General features: G+C 49.8%; 1 protein-coding gene across 1 annotated transcript in view; it reads right to left on the reverse strand.

The window, feature by feature from the left end:
• dnah2 (dynein, axonemal, heavy chain 2) overlaps nt 1–19106 on the reverse strand; it is a 288980-nt gene that overhangs the window by 222961 nt on the left and 46913 nt on the right. The window contains exons 8-11 of the mRNA XM_060854787.1: nt 16282–16487; nt 11931–12060; nt 6834–7016; nt 4391–4605 (exon numbers count right to left, since the gene is read on the reverse strand). Of these exons, the coding sequence (XP_060710770.1) occupies nt 4391–4605; nt 6834–7016; nt 11931–12060; nt 16282–16487 (734 nt within the window). The remainder of the gene's footprint in view (nt 1–4390; nt 4606–6833; nt 7017–11930; nt 12061–16281; nt 16488–19106) is intronic.

Here is a 19106-nt window from a genome sequence, read left to right on the forward strand (position 1 = left end):
CGCCACACCAGGCAGGCGCGATGGGGCCTAGTGTCCGAGTCCACACTGAGGCCATGCCGGGACACTGAGAGACTGCCAAACTGGGCTGGGAGACACCCACACTGGGGCCACACTGAGGCCATGCCAGGTCACTGAGAGACTGCCATACTGGGCTGGGAGACACCCACACTGGGGCCACACTGAGGCCATACCAGGTCACTGAGAGACTGCCGTACTGGGCTGGGAGACACCCACACTGGGGCCACACTGAGGCCATGCCAGGTCACTGAGAGACTGCCATACTGGGCTGGGAGACACCCACACTGGGGCCACACTGAGGCCATACCAGGTCACTGAGAGGCCACCATACTGGGCTGGGAGACACCCACACTGGGGCCACACTGAGGCCATGCCAGGTCACTGAGAGACCGCCACACCAGGCAGGCGCGATGGGGCCTAGTGTCCGAGTCCACACTGAGGCCATGCCGGGACACTGAGAGACTGCCAAACTGGGCTGGGAGACACCCACACTGGGGCCACACTGAGGCCATGCCAGGTCACTGAGAGACTGCCATACTGGGCTGGGAGACACCCACACTGGGGCCACACTGAGGCCATACCAGGTCACTGAGAGACTGCCGTACTGGGCTGGGAGACACCCACACTGGGGCCACACTGAGGCCATGCCAGGTCACTGAGAGACTGCCATACTGGGCTGGGAGACACCCACACTGGGGCCACACTGAGGCCATACCAGGTCACTGAGAGGCCACCATACTGGGCTGGGAGACACCCACACTGGGGCCACACTGAGGCCATACCAGGTCACTGAGAGGCCACCATACTGGGCTGGGAGACACCCACACTGGGGCCACACTGAGACCAGGTGTTCAAGGCATCACTGAGAGAAAGAAGAAAAAAAAATGCAAAAGAGAAGAAATGGAAGAAAGAAGCTAAAAAACTGATGGAGTTGGCGAGCTCCAGTGGCGGAATCCTCCTCTGCCACCATCTTACTGAGTTGTCATTTCCCCAGGGCACTGGGTATAGGAGATCTGGGACCAAGGAGGACTCACTATTAAACAGCTTTTGTGGGACACCCTGAATGCTGGGAACAGGCCAGCCTTCCTCATGGCAATGATGGAAAACAACACCAACAAGGCAGGCTGTGAAGAGGGAACTAGAGAGGAGAAGAAAGATAGAGAAACAAAAGAAGAAAGGGAATAGATTTAACACCACTGTGATCACCACCATTTGATCAGTGTAATTTGTCACTTGGTAATTTTTGTGGTTTTATTCATGAAACTGTATATCAGGCACAACCCCAACATACCTATGTTGCCACTACTGACTTATCCTGGTATTCAGCTACTTGTCTTTATTCTTTCATAGAATAAGACATCACTATCAAGACCTGCATTAATTGCCCATTTGTAATAGCCTCTAAACTGCCAGGATCTTTTCGGAGGGCAGGAAATACTCAACCACATTGCTGTGAGTCTGGAGTCACATAGATATAGCACAGAAACAGACCCTTCACTCTAACCAGTTCATGCTGACCATAATCCCAAATTAAACTAGTCCCACCTGCCTGCTCCTGGCCCATATCCCACCTAACCTTTCCTATTATGAACTTATGCAAGTGTCTTTTAAAGATTATAATAGTACCTTCATCCACCACTTCCTCTGGAAGTTCATTTCACACACAAATCACCCTCTGTGTAAAAGATTTGCTACTCTTCTCTTTTTAAAATCTTTCTCCTCTCACCTTAAAAGAGCAGCCAGACCAGCTGAGGGGGGCAGATTCCCATCACAAAGAGTCATAGAGTCATAGAGATGTACAGCACAGAAACATACCCTTCGGTCCAACCCGTCCATGCCGACCAGATATCCCAACCCAATCTAGTCCCACCTGCCAGCACCCGGCCCATATCCCTCCAAACCCTTCCTATTCATATACCCATCCAAATGCCTCTTAAATGCTGTAATTGTACCAGCCTCCACCACTTCCTCTGGCAGCTTATTCCATACACGTACCACCCTCTGCATGAAAAAGTTGCCCCATAGGTCTCTTTTATATCTTCCCCTCTCACCCTAAACCGATGCCCTCTAATCCTGGACACTCCCACCCCAGGGAAAAGACTTGGTCTATTTATCCTATCCATGCCCCTCATAATTTTATAAACCTCTATAGGGTCATCCCACAGCCTCCGACACACCAGGAAAAACAGCCCCAGCCTGTTCAGCCTCTCCCTATAGCTCAGATCCTCCAACCCTGGCAACATCCTCGTAAATCTTTTCTGAACCCTTTCAAGTTTCACAACATCTTTCTGATAGGAAGGAGACCAGAATTGTACGCAATATTCCAACAGTGGCCTAACCAATGTCCTGTATAGCCACAACATGACCTCCCAATACCTGTACTCAATACTCTGACCAATAAAGGAAAGCATACCAAACGCCTTCTTCACTATCCTATCTACCTGCGACTCCACTTTCAAGGAGCTATGAACCTGCACTCCAAGGTCTGTTTGTTCAGCAACACTCCCTAGGACCTTACCATTAAGTGTAGAAGCCCTGCTAAGATTTGCTTTCCCAAAATGCAGCACCTCGCATTTATCTGAATTAAACTCCATCTGCCACTTCTCAGCCCATTGGCCCATCTGGTCCAGATCCTGTTAAAATCTGAGGTAACCCTCTTCGCTGTCCACTACACCTCCAATTTTGGTGTCATCTGCAAACTTACTAACTGTACCTCTTATGCTCGCATCCAAATCATTTATGTAAATGACCAAAAGTAGAGGGCCCAGCACCGATCCTTGTGGCACTCCACTGGTCACAGACCTCCAGTCTGAAAAACAACTCTCCACCACCACACTCTGTCTTCTACCTTTGAGCCAGTTCTGTATCCAAATGGCTAGTTCTCCCTGTATTCCATGAGATCTAACCTTGCTAATCAGTCTCCCATGGGGAACCTTGTCGAACACCTTACTGAAGTCCATATAGATCACATCTACTGCTCTGGTCTCATCAACTTCTTTGTTACTTCTTCAAAAAACTCAATCAAGTTTGTGAGACATGATTTCCCACACACAAAGCCATGTTGACTATCCTGAATCAGTCCTTGCTTTTCCAAATACATGTACATCCTGTCCCTCAGGATTCCCTCCAACAACTTGCCCACCATCGACGTCAGGCTCACTGGTCTATAGTTCCCTGGCTTGTCCTTACCGTCGTTCTTAAACAGTGGCACCACGTTAGCCAACCTCCAGTCTTCCGGCACCTCACCTGTGACTATCGATGATACAAATACCTCAGCAAGAGGCCCAGCAATCACTTCTCTAGCTTCCCACAGAGTTCTCGTGTACACCTGGGGATTTATCCACCTTTAACCATTTCAAGACATCCAGCACTTCCTCCTCTGTAATCTGGACATTTTGCAAGATGTCACCATCTATTGCCCTACAGTCTATATTTTCCATGTCCTTTTCCACAGTAAATACTGGTACAAAATATTCATTTAGTATCTCCCCCATTTTCTGTGGCTCCACACAAAGGCCGCCTTGCTGATCTTTGAGGGGCCTATTCTATCCCTGGTTACCCTTTTGACCATAATATATTTGTAAAAACCCTTTGGGTTCTCCTTAATTCTATTTGCCAAAGCTATCTCATGTCCCCTTTTTGCCCTCCTGATTTCCCTCTTAAGTATACTCCTACTGCCTTTATACTCTTCTAAGGATTCACTCGATCTATCCTGTCTGTACCTGACATATGCTTCCTTCTTTTTCTTAACCAAACCCTCAGTATCTTTAGTCATCCAGCATTCCCTATACCTACCAGCCTTCCCTTTCACCCTGACAGGAATATACTTTCTCTGGATTCTCGTTATCTCATTTCGGAAGGCTTCCCATTTTCCAGCCGTCCCTTTCCCTGTGAACATCGAAAGGGCATTGGTGAACCATATGGGTTTTGACCACAGGGAGGAGGTGAGGGCTGCAGAAGACGGAGATCAGAGTTGCGAGAGTGGTGCTGGAAAAGCACAGCAGGTCAGGCAGCATCCGAGGAGCAGGAGAGTGGACGTTTCGGCATAAGCCCATTCCTGATGAAGGGCTTATGCCTGAAACGCTGATTCTCTTGTTCCTCGGACTTTTACCACAATCAACGACAACATTCTAGTCATATCTCACATTCGATTCCAGGTGTATTATTTGAATGTAAATTTTACCAGCTATCATGGTGGGATTTGAACCCATAGCAGCAGATCATTATCTTTGGTCTCTGGATGACTGATGCAATGAGAGAACCATCATGCCCTCATCAATCCTGAGCTTGCACATGGGCCATGATTGCCTTGATCCCAACCTTATTGCTGATATTATACGAGCACCGACTCAGGGGGGGTTTGTGAACTCACATGTCGAAGTTTACATTGAGTTTGCCTCGGTCATCGAGATTGCGGACCATCAGAGGTCTCTCCAGGCGCTTCATGCATTCCCGGTCTACATTGACTGTCCACTCTGTGAAGACTTTGCGCACAAATTCATCCAGGCTCTGCTGCAGTGTCTGGTAGACCACCATCGTCTCTTCACCCAATCCAATTTTGGGCAGGAATGTAGCTTGGGTCAGGATCTATACGTTTTCAGACAGAGGTTAAGACGGCTTCTCCCACCGCCACCCTCACCCCCAATACCCCCTTCCACCCCAACCCCACCCCACCCCACCCCCACCCTCACCCCCAATACCCCCTCCACCGCTACCCCCACCCCACCCCACCCCAAACCCTTGCCCTTTCCAGAATTACCACCCTGGTATAACAATTTTGTTATTCCATGCGTATTTTTATTATATATGATGCCAGATGCTTTCAAACAATTGTGTAACTAACCAGTCCAGATTCCTTCTCCTGAGAGTCTAAGCCTGCCCTTGTAGGCTTGGGCTAGACGATCTGAATCTGTCCCAAAATTAACTCCAGGCGATCTCATGCCTGTTAGTAATAGATGTAGAGCCCAGAGGAGTAAAAGTCATTAACAGAAGAAACTGTATTGGGAAGATCTCAAAATGATTAACCGTTTCCACTGCGTTCACCCACCTGCCTCGCCTCACTCTACATTCTTTGTGTGAAAAAGCTGGCCAACCCAGCTCCAACTGAAGGTGATGATGCCTGGCTCTGAACTCCTCTCTGCATAATCTTTTCTGTCTGCCCTCGCAAATCCATGAATCATCTTCGACACTGGCATTAGATCATCCCTTCATCAAAGTCACAGAAACATACAAAGCTCTGATGGGAGTGGACACTCTCGATACAGAAACAATGTTCCCAATGTTGAGGAAGTCCAGACCTATGGGGTCACAGTCTAAGAATAACAGGTAAGCCATTCAGGACTGAGATGAGGAAGAATTTCTTCACTCAGAGAGTTATGAACCTGTAGCATTCTCTCCCACAGGAAGCTGTTGGGGCCAGTTTGTTAGATGCAGAGGGAGCTGGACATGGCCCTTGCGGCTAAAGGATCAAGGGGTAAGGAGAGAGGGCGGGAGTGAGATATTGAGATTGCATAATCAGCCATAACCATATTGAATGGTGGTACAGACTCGATGGGCTGAATGGCCTACTCCTGCACCTCTTTTCGATGCTGCTTTATTAATGCTACATGTTCCCAGATAAAATGTTGTACTGCCCAATAAAGACACATAAAAAATGTCACTTATCTGCTATCCTCTAACAGTCCACCCTACGCAAGGTGATAGGACATGGAGAGCAGGAGTAGGCCATTTGGCCTGTTGAGCCTGTTGCCATTCGCCGTTGCTGATCATCCTGCTCTACACCATTTGTCCCCCCTATGCCCATGCCCATGTGAAACGTAAAGCCTCCCACTGCCCACTGCCCACAGCTGTCTTGGACTGGTCAGTGGCCTACTATAGGAGACTATGTGGGACCATGTCAGAGTCTCACTGTTGAAAGCATTCTGATCAATGATGTCAAGGTTTCTTGCAGTACACTGGATGTATCTGATTCGAGAGTGTGATGCTGGAAAAGCACAGCAGGTCAGGCAGCATCCAAGGAGCAGGAGAGTCAACATTGCTGACATAAGCCCTTCGTCAGGACTGAGGCTTATGGGCCGGGGTCTGAGAGATAAATGAGATGTTCCTGCTCCTCAGATGCTGACTGACCTGCCGTGCTTTTCCAGTGCCTCTGAACTCCAGCATCTGCAGTCCTCACTTTCTCCTGGATACATCTGATACCGAGAAAGGAGGCATAAGCCTGGGAGACTGCAGAGGAGGTGGTGGTGGGAATTCTGCTAAACTGTAATTAGCTGCTCACACTTTGCTTCGATGATGTAAGAGACATGCTGTTCAAACTCTTCATCCTGCACTTACCAAGGCAGCTGCAAAACGTGCCCATGTCCAAAGACAGCAACAATTTATACTTCATCGGAAAATGATGCTGATTTATTTGGCAAGTTGACTCCAATTATATGTTAGGCCAAAGTGAGGACTGCAGATGCTGGAGATCAGATTCAAGATTAGAGTGTTGCTGGAAAAGCACAGCAGGTCAGGCAGCATCGGAGGAGCAGGAGAATTGACATTTCGGGCAAAAGCCCTTCATCAGGAAAGGCCTCCATCATCCTGATGAAGGGCCTTTTGCCCAAAACGTCAATCCTCCTGCTCCTCCGATGCTGCCTGACCTGCTGTGCTTTTCCAGCACCACTCTCATCTTGACTCCAATTATATGTTGCGTTTAGCAATCACAACGGAGTCAAATTGTGAGTCCAACTGATAAATTATGCTCACAATCAATCTAAGATTCAGAGCTGGGAATGCAGCAGTCAGGTATGATATATTGGAAATGTGCTACTTGCCTCCATTGACCTGTCGATGCGACGCCGAAGAGAGCGTGCCCAGTGAGCCTGGCCAGCGTAACGTGGCATCTGTGGGGCAAGATGCATGGCCTTCCTGTTCAGGTCTTTGTTCACCAGCGACAGCTCATCATTGAACAGTATGTACACTTCCACAGTCTTCTTATCAATGGTCCGCTTGATGGTCTGTGAGGAATACAACAGCCTGAATGTTACAATCAGTCAGTGTCAGGCACAGACGTTTTGCTGAGAAGGCCAAACCCTGAGCTTATGTCTGCACAGGAAGAGGGAATGAAAGCCAGATCCTTCCCCAGCCCCTGCCACCACCCTGCAGTCCCCAAAAACCATGTATGCTTGATAACAACGAGATCACCTTGGGTAAGTATCAAGGAGCAGGAAGGCACCTTACTGTGTTCGATATGGTTATGTCCCCACATAAAGTCACATCCCTGAAGATTGCAGCAGTAAGTGGAAAGACTTGGTATGAAGCATCGATTCCCAGGGATCAATGTTCAGTCTGGAGAGAGGTTCAGTAGAACCTTCCTTATGGCCCCCAGCATTCTCATTAAGCTGCAAGGTTGGGGCATGTGCTCAGTCACTCTGATGCAGTTGGAACTGGCACAGCAATCACAGCAGTGTCTTTCAGATCTGGAAGCTGTTGCCATGGAGGGGTGTGTGTGTGTGTTGAGCCCTGGTGGCACCTCAGGTCCATGTGATGGCTCCAGTTAAAATTCCCACATCACCAGGTTCTAGTCCAACAGCTTTATTTGGGAGCACTAGCTTTCAGAGTGCTTCATCAGGCAGCTCGTAGGGCAGGATCATAGGGCACAGAATTTATACTCAAAGGTCAAGTCATACAATGATGCGATGGATTGAACAAACCGAGATTGCAGTTAAGGCTTTAATCACTGAAAATGGGGATGCAGGGTTTGATTGATTAATATGCAAATCCCAGAACTACTTTCAAGTCACAGTTGAAAATGTGTTGCTGGTTAAAGCGCAGCAGGTCAGGCAGCATCCAAGGTACAGGAAATTCGACGTTTCGGGCTAAAGCCCTTCATCAGGCTTATGCCCGAAACGTCGAATTTCCTGCTCCTTGGATGCTGCCTGACCTGCTGCGCTTTAACCAGCAACACATTTTCAACTCTGATCTCCAGCATCTGCAGACCTCACTTTCCCCTTTCAAGTCACAGTGCCAAGATAACTTTTAGTTTTATTTTAAAATAGGTGACATCTCAGCTCAGACAATGCTGTAAAGGTGTGAGGTTAATCTGTCTGTATCCCATCTTTGAGTCAGACTGGTTCTATTTCCAAAGTAGGAATTTATAAAATGTCACATGGATTAACATATAGACACTACCTACAGATTGTCTGCTTTTGGAACAAAATAGGAAGTATCTACAAATTCAAATCTGCAAATGCAAATTCACTCCACAGATGTGTGTGTGTGTGTGTGTGTGTGTGTGTGTGTGTGTGTGTGTGTGTGTGTGTGTGTGTGTGTGTGTGTGTCTGTGTGTGTGACAGAGAGCATGTGAGAGTTATGTGTGTCTGTGTGCGGGTTTGATAGAGTCTGTGAGACCTGTGAGAGGTTGTGTACATAAGTGTGAGTGTGTGTGTGCCTGAGGGATAACATGTGTATGTGGGATCGTCTGTGTGTGTGTGTGTGAGTGTGATTGTGTGTACATAGTGTGGTGGGGTCACCTGTAGTGTGACACAAACCCAAGGTCTCGGTTGAGGCCATCCTCATGGGTACCAAACTTGACCATCAGTATCTGCTTGGCCACTCTGCGTGGTTGTTGCATATCCCGAGGTCTGCCTTGAAGGACAGTCACCCAAGGATCCGAGGCCGAATGGCCCTGACCACTGAACCGTGTCCCTGCCTGCTGATTGGTGCACTGTGTCCATTCATCCGAGCATCTGCTCAGTCTCGCCAATGAACCAATCCTCAGGGCATCCTAGCCTGCAGCGTATAAGATAGACAATGTTAGCTGAGTCACATCAGTACCTGCCAGGCACGTGGTGGGTGGTGTCCCCACGTGTAATGGTGGTATCCATGTCAACACTCTGACACGTCTTGCAGTGGTTGCCATGACAGGGTTGTATAGAGCTGTGGTCGATGTTGTCCTGAAGGCTGGGCAGTTTGCTGTGAACAATGATCTGTTTGAGGTTTGGTGATTGGTTTAAAGGTGAGAAATGGAGGCATAGGGAAGGTCTTGGTGAGGTCCTCATCCTCATCAATAATGTCTGCAGGCTGTGATGAACACAATGTAGGTTCTTTGCTCCCAGGAAGTACCGGACAATGAAGGGTACCCTATCGATCATATCCTGTGTCTGTCTCCCAAGGAGGTCATTACAGTTTCTCACTGTGGCATATCAGAACTGGCAATTGATGAGTTGAACATTGTTTCCTGTTCTTATGAGGTAGTCCTTCAGCACCTTCAAGTGTCTGTCACATTCCTCCTCATCTGAACAGATCCTGTATATGCGTAGGGGATGGCTGTTTTGATATGTTTAGGGTGGAAGCTAGAGAAGTGCAGCATCGTGAAGTTGTCAGTGGGCTTGCAGTAGAGTGAGGTTCTGAGGTGCCCATCCTTGATGGAGATGCATGTGTCCAAGAAGGAGGCTGATTCTAAAGTGTAAGTCTGATGGTGGGATGAAACTCATTGATATTACTGTGCAGTTGCTTCAGTGACTCCTCACCATTAGATTACTTACAGATTAGATTAGATTAGATTACTTACAGTGTGGAAACAGGCCCTGCAGCTCAACAAGTCCACACCGACCCGCCGAAGAACAACCCACCCAGACCCATTCTCCTACATTTACCCCTTCATCTAACACTACGGGCAATTTAGCCTGGTCAATTCATCTAACCTGCACATTTTTGGACTGTGGGAGGAAACCGGAGCACCCGGAGGAAACCCACGCAGACACAGGGAGAACGTGCAAACTCCACACAGTCAGTCGCCTGAGTCGGGAATTGAACCAGGTCTCTGGTGCTGTGAGGCAGCAGTGTTAACCACTGTGCCACCGTGCCACCCACCATGTGTCCAGAGGAAGAAAATGTTGTCAATGTACCTGGTGTATGGTGTCAGTCGCAGGTCCTGCACACCAAAGATGTCTTGTTTGAACTTGTGCATGAACATGCTGGTATATTAGGATGCAAATTTGGTCCCCGTGGCTGTTCCATGTGTCTGGATGAAGGACTGGTTGTCCAAGGTGAAGACTTTGTGATCGAGGATTAAGCGGATGAGTTGTAGGATGGTGTTTGGAGATTGGCAGTTGTTGGTGTTGAGTACTGAGGCTGTCGCCGTGGTGCCATCATTGTGGGGGATGCTGGTGTAGAGTGTGGAGACGTCTATTGTGATGAGGAATGTTTCTGGTTCGACTGTAAGAAATCTGGAGTGTCGCGACAGAAGCAAGCATCCCCGTATAATGGTTTCAAGATACCCTCGACATAGCCAGAGAGGTTCTCACACAGGGTCCCATCGCCTGATCCAATAGGACGTCCAGGAGGGTTGACATTGTGTATCTTTGGAAGGAAGGAAAAATCCTCCACATGAGAAGTACATGGGATGAGAGTCCATAGGGCACTCCAAAGGACTGGTTCAAAAGTCTTGACCAACGTGATTAGGTGGCCAGATCAGTCAGTAATTGCCTGTAGTGTTCCTGGCTCAATTCAGAATTTCGGTGGCTCCTCCTTTGCTGGTGTGATTGGTCCTGAGAGCATGGATGGCATTGCGTTGGAATCAGATGTTTTACTCAACCCTCTGGGTGCAACTGATGAATCTGGCATTCACACTTCCCTGACGATTAGAGCACACATGTCAAGGCCACGGTACACTGCTACCACTGGGCTTCAGTGGTGGAGCAAGTCAACAGTGTTGGTGGTCAGTGTGAATGGTGTTGGTACGGGTGAATGGTGGGTGTGTGAGTGAATGGTGGGGATGTGGGTGAATGGTGGGGATGTGGGTGAATGGTGGGGGATGTGGGTGAATGGTGGGGGTGTGGGTGAATGGTGGGGGATGTGGGTGAATGGCGGGGATGGGGGTGAATGGTGGGGGTGTGGGTGAATGGCGGGGGTGTGGGTGAATGGCAGGGGTGTGGGTGAACGGCGGGGGTGTGGGTGAATGGCGGGGGATGTGGGTGAATGGCGGGGATGGGGGTGAATGGTGGGGGATGGGTGAACAGTGGGGGTGTGGGTGAATGGCGGGGGTGTGGGTGAATGGCGGGGGATGTGGGTGAATGGCGGGGATGGGGGTGAATGGTGGGGGATGGGTGAACAGTGGGGGTGTGGGTGAATGGCGGGGGTGTGGGTGAATGGCGGGGGTGTGGGTGAATGGTGGGGGTGTGGGTGAATGGCGGGGGTGTGGGTGAATGGCGGGGGTGTGGGTGAATGGTGGGGGTGTGGGTGAATGGCGGGGGTGTGGGTGAATGGCGGGGGTGTGGGTGAATGGTGGGGGATGTGGGTGAATGGCGGGGGTGTGGGTGAATGGCGGGGGTGTGGGTGAATGGTGGGGATGGGGGTGAATGGCAGGGGTGTGGGTGAATGGTGGGGGTGTGGGTGAATGGCGGGGGTGTGGGTGAATGGCGGGGGTGTGGGTGAATGGTGGGGGTGTGGGTGAACAGTGGGGGTGTGGGTGAATGATTTATCATTTCAGTGGAAGACCTTTCTTCTCTCCAATAATATAAAGCAATGAACTGCAGCTGCCGGAGACCGGAAACAAAACCAGCAAGTCCTGGGGAAATCCATCGACCTGGCCATATGCCTGGTGACATCGTCAGAATTAGTGATTTGAGTCCAGTCCCCATTCAGAATCGATTCATGAAGGGTCCATGGACGTGAAAGACTAGCTCTGTCTATCCATCCAGAGATGCTGCAGCATTTCTGTTCCTCATCTCCACATGGGCTGGAGCAAAACTCTGAAGCCAAGAGTCTGGCTCCTGCCTGCAAACTCCCCAGCTGACAGCAAGCCCGCTCTCAGCATCCACTCTGTCATTTCAGTCAGTTCTCCCCTAGCATGGCCCTCACCCTGATCCAGATGGGAAACCCCGAAGGGTTTTCACCTGCGATTTCTCACACCCAACCATCGCCCATACCTCACGGTTAGCAAGCCGCTGGAATACATCGAGAAACTCCACTCCATGCTGCACTGTCGTCATGGTTTCAAACGAGGATGAGATGAGATTCTGCATCATCACCTCCAGGTCTTTAATACCGGAACGGAACCTGAATATAAACATACAGACCGTGAGCAATGAAAGCTCAACACTCTCCCTCTCTCTCTCCCTCTCTCTCTCTCTCTCTCTCTCTCTGTCTCTCTCTCTGCCTCTCTCTCTTTGTCTCTCTCTCACACACACACTGTCTCTCTCTGTCTGTCTCTCAGTCTCTCTCTTTTTCTCTCTCTCTCTCTGTCTCTCTGTGTATCCCTCTCTGTCTCTCTCCCTCTCTTTCTGTCTGTCTCTCTCTGTCTGTCTCTCTCTCTCTCTCTGTCTCTGTCTCTCTCTCTCTCTCTGTCTCACTGTCTCTTACTCGGTCTCCCTCTCTCACCATCTCTCTCTGTCTCTGTCTCTCTCTCTCTCTCTCTCTGTCTCTTTCTGTCTGTCTCTTTCTTTCTCTCTGTCTGTCTCTATCTCCCTCTCTCTCTCTGTCTCTCTCTTCCCCCTCTCTCTTTCTCTCTCTCTCCCTCTGTCTGTCTCTCTTTCTCTCTGTGTGTCTCTCTCTGTCTCTGTTTCACTGTCTCTCTCTCTCACTCTATCTGTCTCTCTGTCTGTCTCTCTCTCGCTCTGTCTGTCTCTCTCTCTCTCTGTCTGTCTGTCTGTGTGTCTCTCTCTGTCTATCTGTCTGTCCGTGTCTCTGTCTGTCTCTCTTTCAGTCTTTGTCTGTCTCTCTCTCTGTCTGTCTCTCTCTCTCTGTGTCACTCTGTCTCGCTCTCTCTGTCTCTCCCTCTATCTGTCTATCTCCCTCTCTCTGTCTGTCTCCCTCTCTCTGTCTGTCTCTCTCTCTCTCTCTCTCTCTGTCTCTCTGTCTCTATCTCACTCTATCTGTCTCTGTCTGTCTCTCTGTCTGTCTCTTTCTCATTCTGTCTCGCTCTGTCTGTCTCTCCCTCTATCTGTCTGTCTCTATGTCTCTCTCTCTCTCTCTCTCTCTCTCACTCTATCTGTCTCTCTGTCTGTCTCTCTCTCTCTCTGTCTCTCTCTCTGTCTGTCTCTCTCTCTCTCTGTCTCTCTCTGCCCTAAACAGCTCAGGGTAATAAAATTAACCCGACAGAGTACTGCTGGCAGTGAAGAGGCTGGGTTGTTGCTGGGCAGTGCTTGGTCTTGCTGAGGTTCGGAGTGTCACTGAAAAGCTTACTTTAAGCATAAGCAAGATTGAACTTGGACAATTAATAATCAAGCATTATTTTTGATGAAAGAAAGAAAAACCTTTCACTTCTATAACACTTTTCACACCCTCAAGACCTCTTTAAGTAGGGTAACATCTCGTTATGGGGTGGCATAGTGGTATTATCGTCAGAGTATTTGTCCAGAGACCTGGATTTAAATCCTGCCAGACAGTGGAACTCAAATCCAATAAAATATCTTGAATTAAGAGTCTATAGTGTCCATGAAACCATTGTCAATTGCCCAATAAAACCCAGCGAGCTCACTTCCGTACAGAAAGAAAGTGCCATCTGGACCTGGCCTGACTTACGTGCCACCCCAGACCCCCACAAAGTGGTTGATTTTTAACTGTCCTGTTGGGGAATTAGGGATGGGTGTTAAATGCTGATCTAGCCTATGATGTCTACATCCTATACATGAAAGGGCAAATCTATTATCCACAGACAATAACAATTGCTTGGAAGTGTAGTCAGTGTTATGTTGCAAGAAATCCAGCTGCTAATGTGCGCACATCAAGATAGTCCAAACAAGACATCGTGGTTATGTGTCCAGATAATAAATCTCTTTTGAAAAGCAATATTGATTGAGGAATAAATAAGAGACCTGAAGGGTGTGTTCCTGCTTGATGCCAAGGTTATGGACATCACAAAGGTACCAATAACATAGGGAGGGCTAGAAAACAGGGCCTGCTGAGGGATTGTGACCAGGGCTAAATTAAAAAGCCAGAGTACAGTGGTAATAAGTTTCGGGTTACTGCTTGACGGTTGTGCACAGGGGGACGAAGGTTCGAGAGGTAAGCTCATGATTGCTGTGGGAGAAATAGGTTCCAATTCATGGGAACTGGCAGCAGCAGCACTGAGGGAAACAAAAACACAAGGGAATAGCAGATCATGGACAAAGAAATTTGCATCAGTCTTCACAGTGGGCACTATTAACATGACAAAGATAACAGATCACCAAGGAGCTAATGGGAGGAAAGGTCTTGTAGTGATCTTTTTTACAAGGGATAAATGATTTGACCAAACTGACGGCATCAAGGGCAGACAATTCGCCAGGATCGGATGACCTGTATCAAAGGGTTTTAGAAGCAGTGGCTCCAGAGACAGTGCAGTCATTGATTGAAATATTCTGGACTTCACTGGACTCCAGGAGTGTTCCAGCAGATTTAAAAGCTGCTAAAGTGATATGCCGGCTCAAGAAGGAGAGGAGACAGCAAACAGAAGACAAGAGGCCAACTGGCTTCACACCCACAGATGTACAGGTCAGGGGAAATTGCACAAAGTGTTCAGGATGTGTACGTTAGGTGCATTAGTCAGGGGGGAATATAGGACAATAGGGTAGGGGAATGGGTCTGTGTGGGTCTCCGCAGGGGCGGTGTGGACTTGTTGGGCCGAAGGGCCAATTTCCACATTGGAGGGACTTTACAAATACATCTGTCACTGGGAAAGTGTGAGAATCCATTATTGAGGAAACAATAGCACGATATTTCGAAAACCTTAACACAATTAAATCCATATGGCCTTGTGAAAGGGAAATCACGTTGAACAAATCTGGGCAGGAGAGCCATAACCATGTTGAATGGTGTGCAGGTTTAAGGGGTTGAAGAGCTCCTCCTGCTCATATTTCTTATGTCCTGATCTAAATATTGTCCAAGAAACCAGGGGACACTCTCCTGTTCTTCCCTAAATGGTGACAAGTGCAGGTTTTAACATCCACCTGGGAAAGCCAAGGTAAGGTGGCTTCCCAATAAACACCCACAACAGAGAATGACTCCTCCACTGCCAAGCTTTCAAAAATGTAGCACTCCCTCAGCACTGACCCTCTGACAGTGCCCACTCCCTCAGCACTGACCCTCCGACAGTGACCACTCCCTCAGCACTGACCCTCCGACAGTGACCACTCCCTCAGCACTGACCCTCCGACAGTGCCCACTCCCTCAGCACTGACCTTCCGACAGTGACCACTCCCTCAGCACTGACCCTCCGATAGTGCCCACTCCCTTAGCACTGACCCTCCGACAGTGCCCACTCCCTCAGCACTGACCCTCCGAAAGTGCCCACTCCCTTAGCACTGACCCTCCGACAGTGCCCACTCCCTCAGCACTGACCCTCCGACAGTGCGGCGCTCCCTCAGCACTGACCCTCTGACAGTGCCCACTCCCTCAGCACTGACCCTCCGACAGTGCCCACTCCCTCAGCACTGACCCTCCAACAGTGACCACTCCCTCAGCACTGACCCTCCGACAGTGCGGCATTCCCTCAGCACTGACCCTCCGACAGTGTGGCACTCCCTCAGCACTGACCCTCTGATAGTGCCAACTCCCTCAGCACTGACCCTACGATAGTGCAGCACTCTGTCAGCACTGACTCTCCGACAGTGCAGCATTCCCTCATCACTGACCCTCCGACAGTGCGGCACTCCCTCAGCACTGACCCTCCGACAATGCGGCACTCCCTCAGCACTGACCCTCCAACAGTGCGGAACTCCCTCAGCACTGGCTCTCTGACAGTGCCCACTCTCTCAGCACTGACCCTCCGACAGTGCAGCACTCCCTCAGCACTGACCCTCCAACAGTGCGGCACTCCCTCAGCACTGACCCTCCGACAGTGCCCACTCCCTCAGCACTGTCCCTCCGACAGTGCCCACTCCCTCAGCACTGACCCTTCGACAGTGCGGCACTCCCTCAGCACTGACCCTCTGACAGTGCCCACTCCCTCAGCACTGTCCCTCCGACAGTGCCCACTCCCTCAGCACTGTCCCTCTGACAGTGCCTACTCCTTTAGTGCTGACCCTCTGACAGTGCAGCACTCCCTCAGTAAAGGCATTGGAAATGCCAGCCTAGATAACATGCTCAGAACTCCAGAACACACAGCGGTGAGAGAGTGCTGTCCACTGAGCCTGAGCTGACACCTATGGGGGAAAAGGCTAGAAAGAACCTGGAAACACAAGAACTGCCACAGCCATCAAAATAACTCAGCAGTCTCAACGGAGCCCCTTTGCGATGTAATTAGTTTGTCACTGGGTAATGTGTTCCTGAAGCAATCTCGTCAGGGTCAATAAGACTGACCTGCTGTACTCATCGTGCCAGAAAGTATTCTTCACATCCAGGATTTCGTTCTTCATGAGTTTTAGCATCTGGAGGATCTTGTCGAAGGTGGCTTCAATCTCGAGGAGACTTCGTGTTATTTCAGGACCGCGATGTCCCCCAAAACAGGGCAGGGGTATCTGCTCACCATCTTCCCATCGGGCAAAGAACTCCTGGCAGTCACACACCTGGGCAAATTGAAGGAAGGAAGGAACAGCAGCATTTCACACGATTACAGCAGAAATGATTCATTACCAGCAGGTTTCCACAAACCAACCATTAAACTGTCATTGGTCACTGGAATGCATAGCTACTAACCTCCGAACTGCAATAATAAAAAACAGGAGGATACTTGCTTTTTGCAGCACCTTTCGCTCCAATCTGTCTCACAGTGGTTCACAGCCAATGGAAACCTACTCTGAAGTCTGATCATCGTTGTAATGCTGGAAGGTAACCCATTGGAACAGATTTGGAGGTGCCGTTGTTGGACTGGGGTAGACAAAGTTAAACATCCCACAACGCCAGTCCAACAGGTTGAAGTGGAAGCACTAGCTTTTGGAGCGCTGTTCCTTTATCAGATGGTTGCAGGAGCGTCGCTCCGAAAGCGAGTGTGTTTCCAATTAAACCTGTTGGACTATAACCTGGTGCTGTGCGAGTTTTAACATTTGAACAGAAACAGTATTCAGGAATGTCACCAGACTATCTGTTTCCCACTGCTGCTAACTCAGGACAAAATATTGGTTAGAACATTGCAGATAACTCCCAACTCAGGAGATGGCAAGTTGGAGTAATCAGATCAGGCATTACTTTACATTAATGACTGGATGGCCCATTGAAGTGCTCCGGCCTGAAACATCGATATTCCTGCTCCTCGGATACTGCCAGACCAGCTGGGCTTTTCCAGCAACACACTCTCTCATCACCAGCATCTGCAGATCTCACTATCTCCTGGAAGGCCCATTGGCCTTCTCCTTCACACAATTCATGTTTGTAAGTTCTTCTTCAAAATGTTTGCACAAAACATAGATACACCCACACGGTCCTCCTATCCCTCAGCGCTGACCCTCCGACAGTGCACTGCTCCCTCAGCGCTGACCCTCCGACAGTGCACTGCTCCCTCAGCGCTGACCCTCCGACAGTGCACTGCTCCCTCAGCGCTGGCCCTCCAACAGTGCACTGCTCCCTCAGCGCTGGCCCTCCAACAGTGCACTGCTCCCTCAGCGCTGACCCTCCGACAGTGCACTACTCCCTCAGTGCTGACCCTCCGACAGTGCACTGCTCCCTCAGCGCTGACCCTCTGACAGTGCACTGTGCCCTCAGCACTGACCCTCCGACAGTGCACTGCGCTCTCAGCGCTGACCCTCTGACAGTGCACTGTGCCCTCAGCGCTGACCATCCGACAGTGCACTGCTCCCTCAGCGCTGACCCTCCAACAGTGCACTGCGCCCTCAGCGCTGACCCTCCGACAGTGCACTGTGCCCTCAGCGCTGGCCCTCCGACAGTGCACTGCTCCCTCAGCGCTGACCCTACGACAGTGCATTGCGCCTTCAGTGCTGACCCTCCGACAGTGCACTACTCCCTCAGCGCTGACCCTCCAACAGTGCACTGCTCCCTCAGCGCTGACCCTCTGACAGTGCACTGCTCCCTCAGCGCTGACCCTCCAACAGTGCACTGCGCCCTCAGCGCTGACCCTCCGACAGTGCACTGCGCCCTCAGCGCTGACCCTCCGACAGTGCACTGCTCCCTCAGCGCTGACCCTCTGACAGTGCACTGTGCCCTCAGCGCTGACCCTCCGATAGTGCACTGCTCACTCAGGAAAAAAGAATAAAGGGGGATGTGTTTCCTAATCCTGGCCTGCCCTTGCTCCGAGACCGTAACTTCTTCCAGCACTGACAAGATGGTCTCCAATCTGGAACATTCACACTTCCTTCCTGTCTGACCTCCTGACAGTGTCCCAGCACTTGGAGCTTTATTTCAGAGTTCTCCCATCTGCACCATTTGGCTTTGGTTTATGTTAATGCAATATGCTTACAGATGAAGATTCACTTGCTTTTGCAACCATACTGAAAAATGTGTTGCTGGAGAAGCGCAGCAGGTCAGGCAGCATCCAAGGAGCAGGAGAATCGACGTTTTGGGCATAAGCCCTTCTTCAGGAACATACCTCAAGCAGGTCCCTGCATCTCTGTATAAAAGCATCCACTTGGGCAAAGACACTTGTATTGTCCAAGATCCAAGGAACATTTGAAAATCTGCAACCAGAAGGAACAAGCAGTGTTTAGACTCAGAGTTAGCCTTCCTCTTGGCCTCAGTATCCCAGGCCCTGTCTTTCCCCAATCCATCCCGAAAATGCCAGAGGAATTTACAAGAGCTAGGAGGTGTGATGGATGGCAGTTATAGGAAGGGAGAAAAGCTGTAGACCCAGTCAGGTAGATGGGTTACCTCCAGGAAAGGTAGGAGGGATAGGCAGCTAGTGCAGGAGTCTTCTGTGGCTATCCCCATCTCAAACAAGGATGCTGTTTTGGAAAATGTAGGGGGTGATGGACTCTCAGGGAATGTAGCATGAACAGCTAGGTTTCTGATACCAAGACAGGTTCTAATGTAATGACAGGTACATCAGGTCCCAAGCGATCAACTATAGTAAGGGACTCTCTAGTCAGAGGCACAGACAGACATTTCTGCAGCCATCAGTGAAAAATCAGAATGGTGGGTTGCCTCCTTGGTGCCAGGATCAAGGATATCTCAGGGAGGGTGCAGAATGTTCTCAAAGGGGCGAGGTATCAGCAGGAGGTCATTGTACACATTGGAGC

The sequence above is a fragment of the Hemiscyllium ocellatum genome, chromosome 44 (genome assembly GCF_020745735.1).
Source record: "Hemiscyllium ocellatum isolate sHemOce1 chromosome 44, sHemOce1.pat.X.cur, whole genome shotgun sequence".
NCBI classification, from domain to species: domain Eukaryota; kingdom Metazoa; phylum Chordata; class Chondrichthyes; order Orectolobiformes; family Hemiscylliidae; genus Hemiscyllium; species Hemiscyllium ocellatum.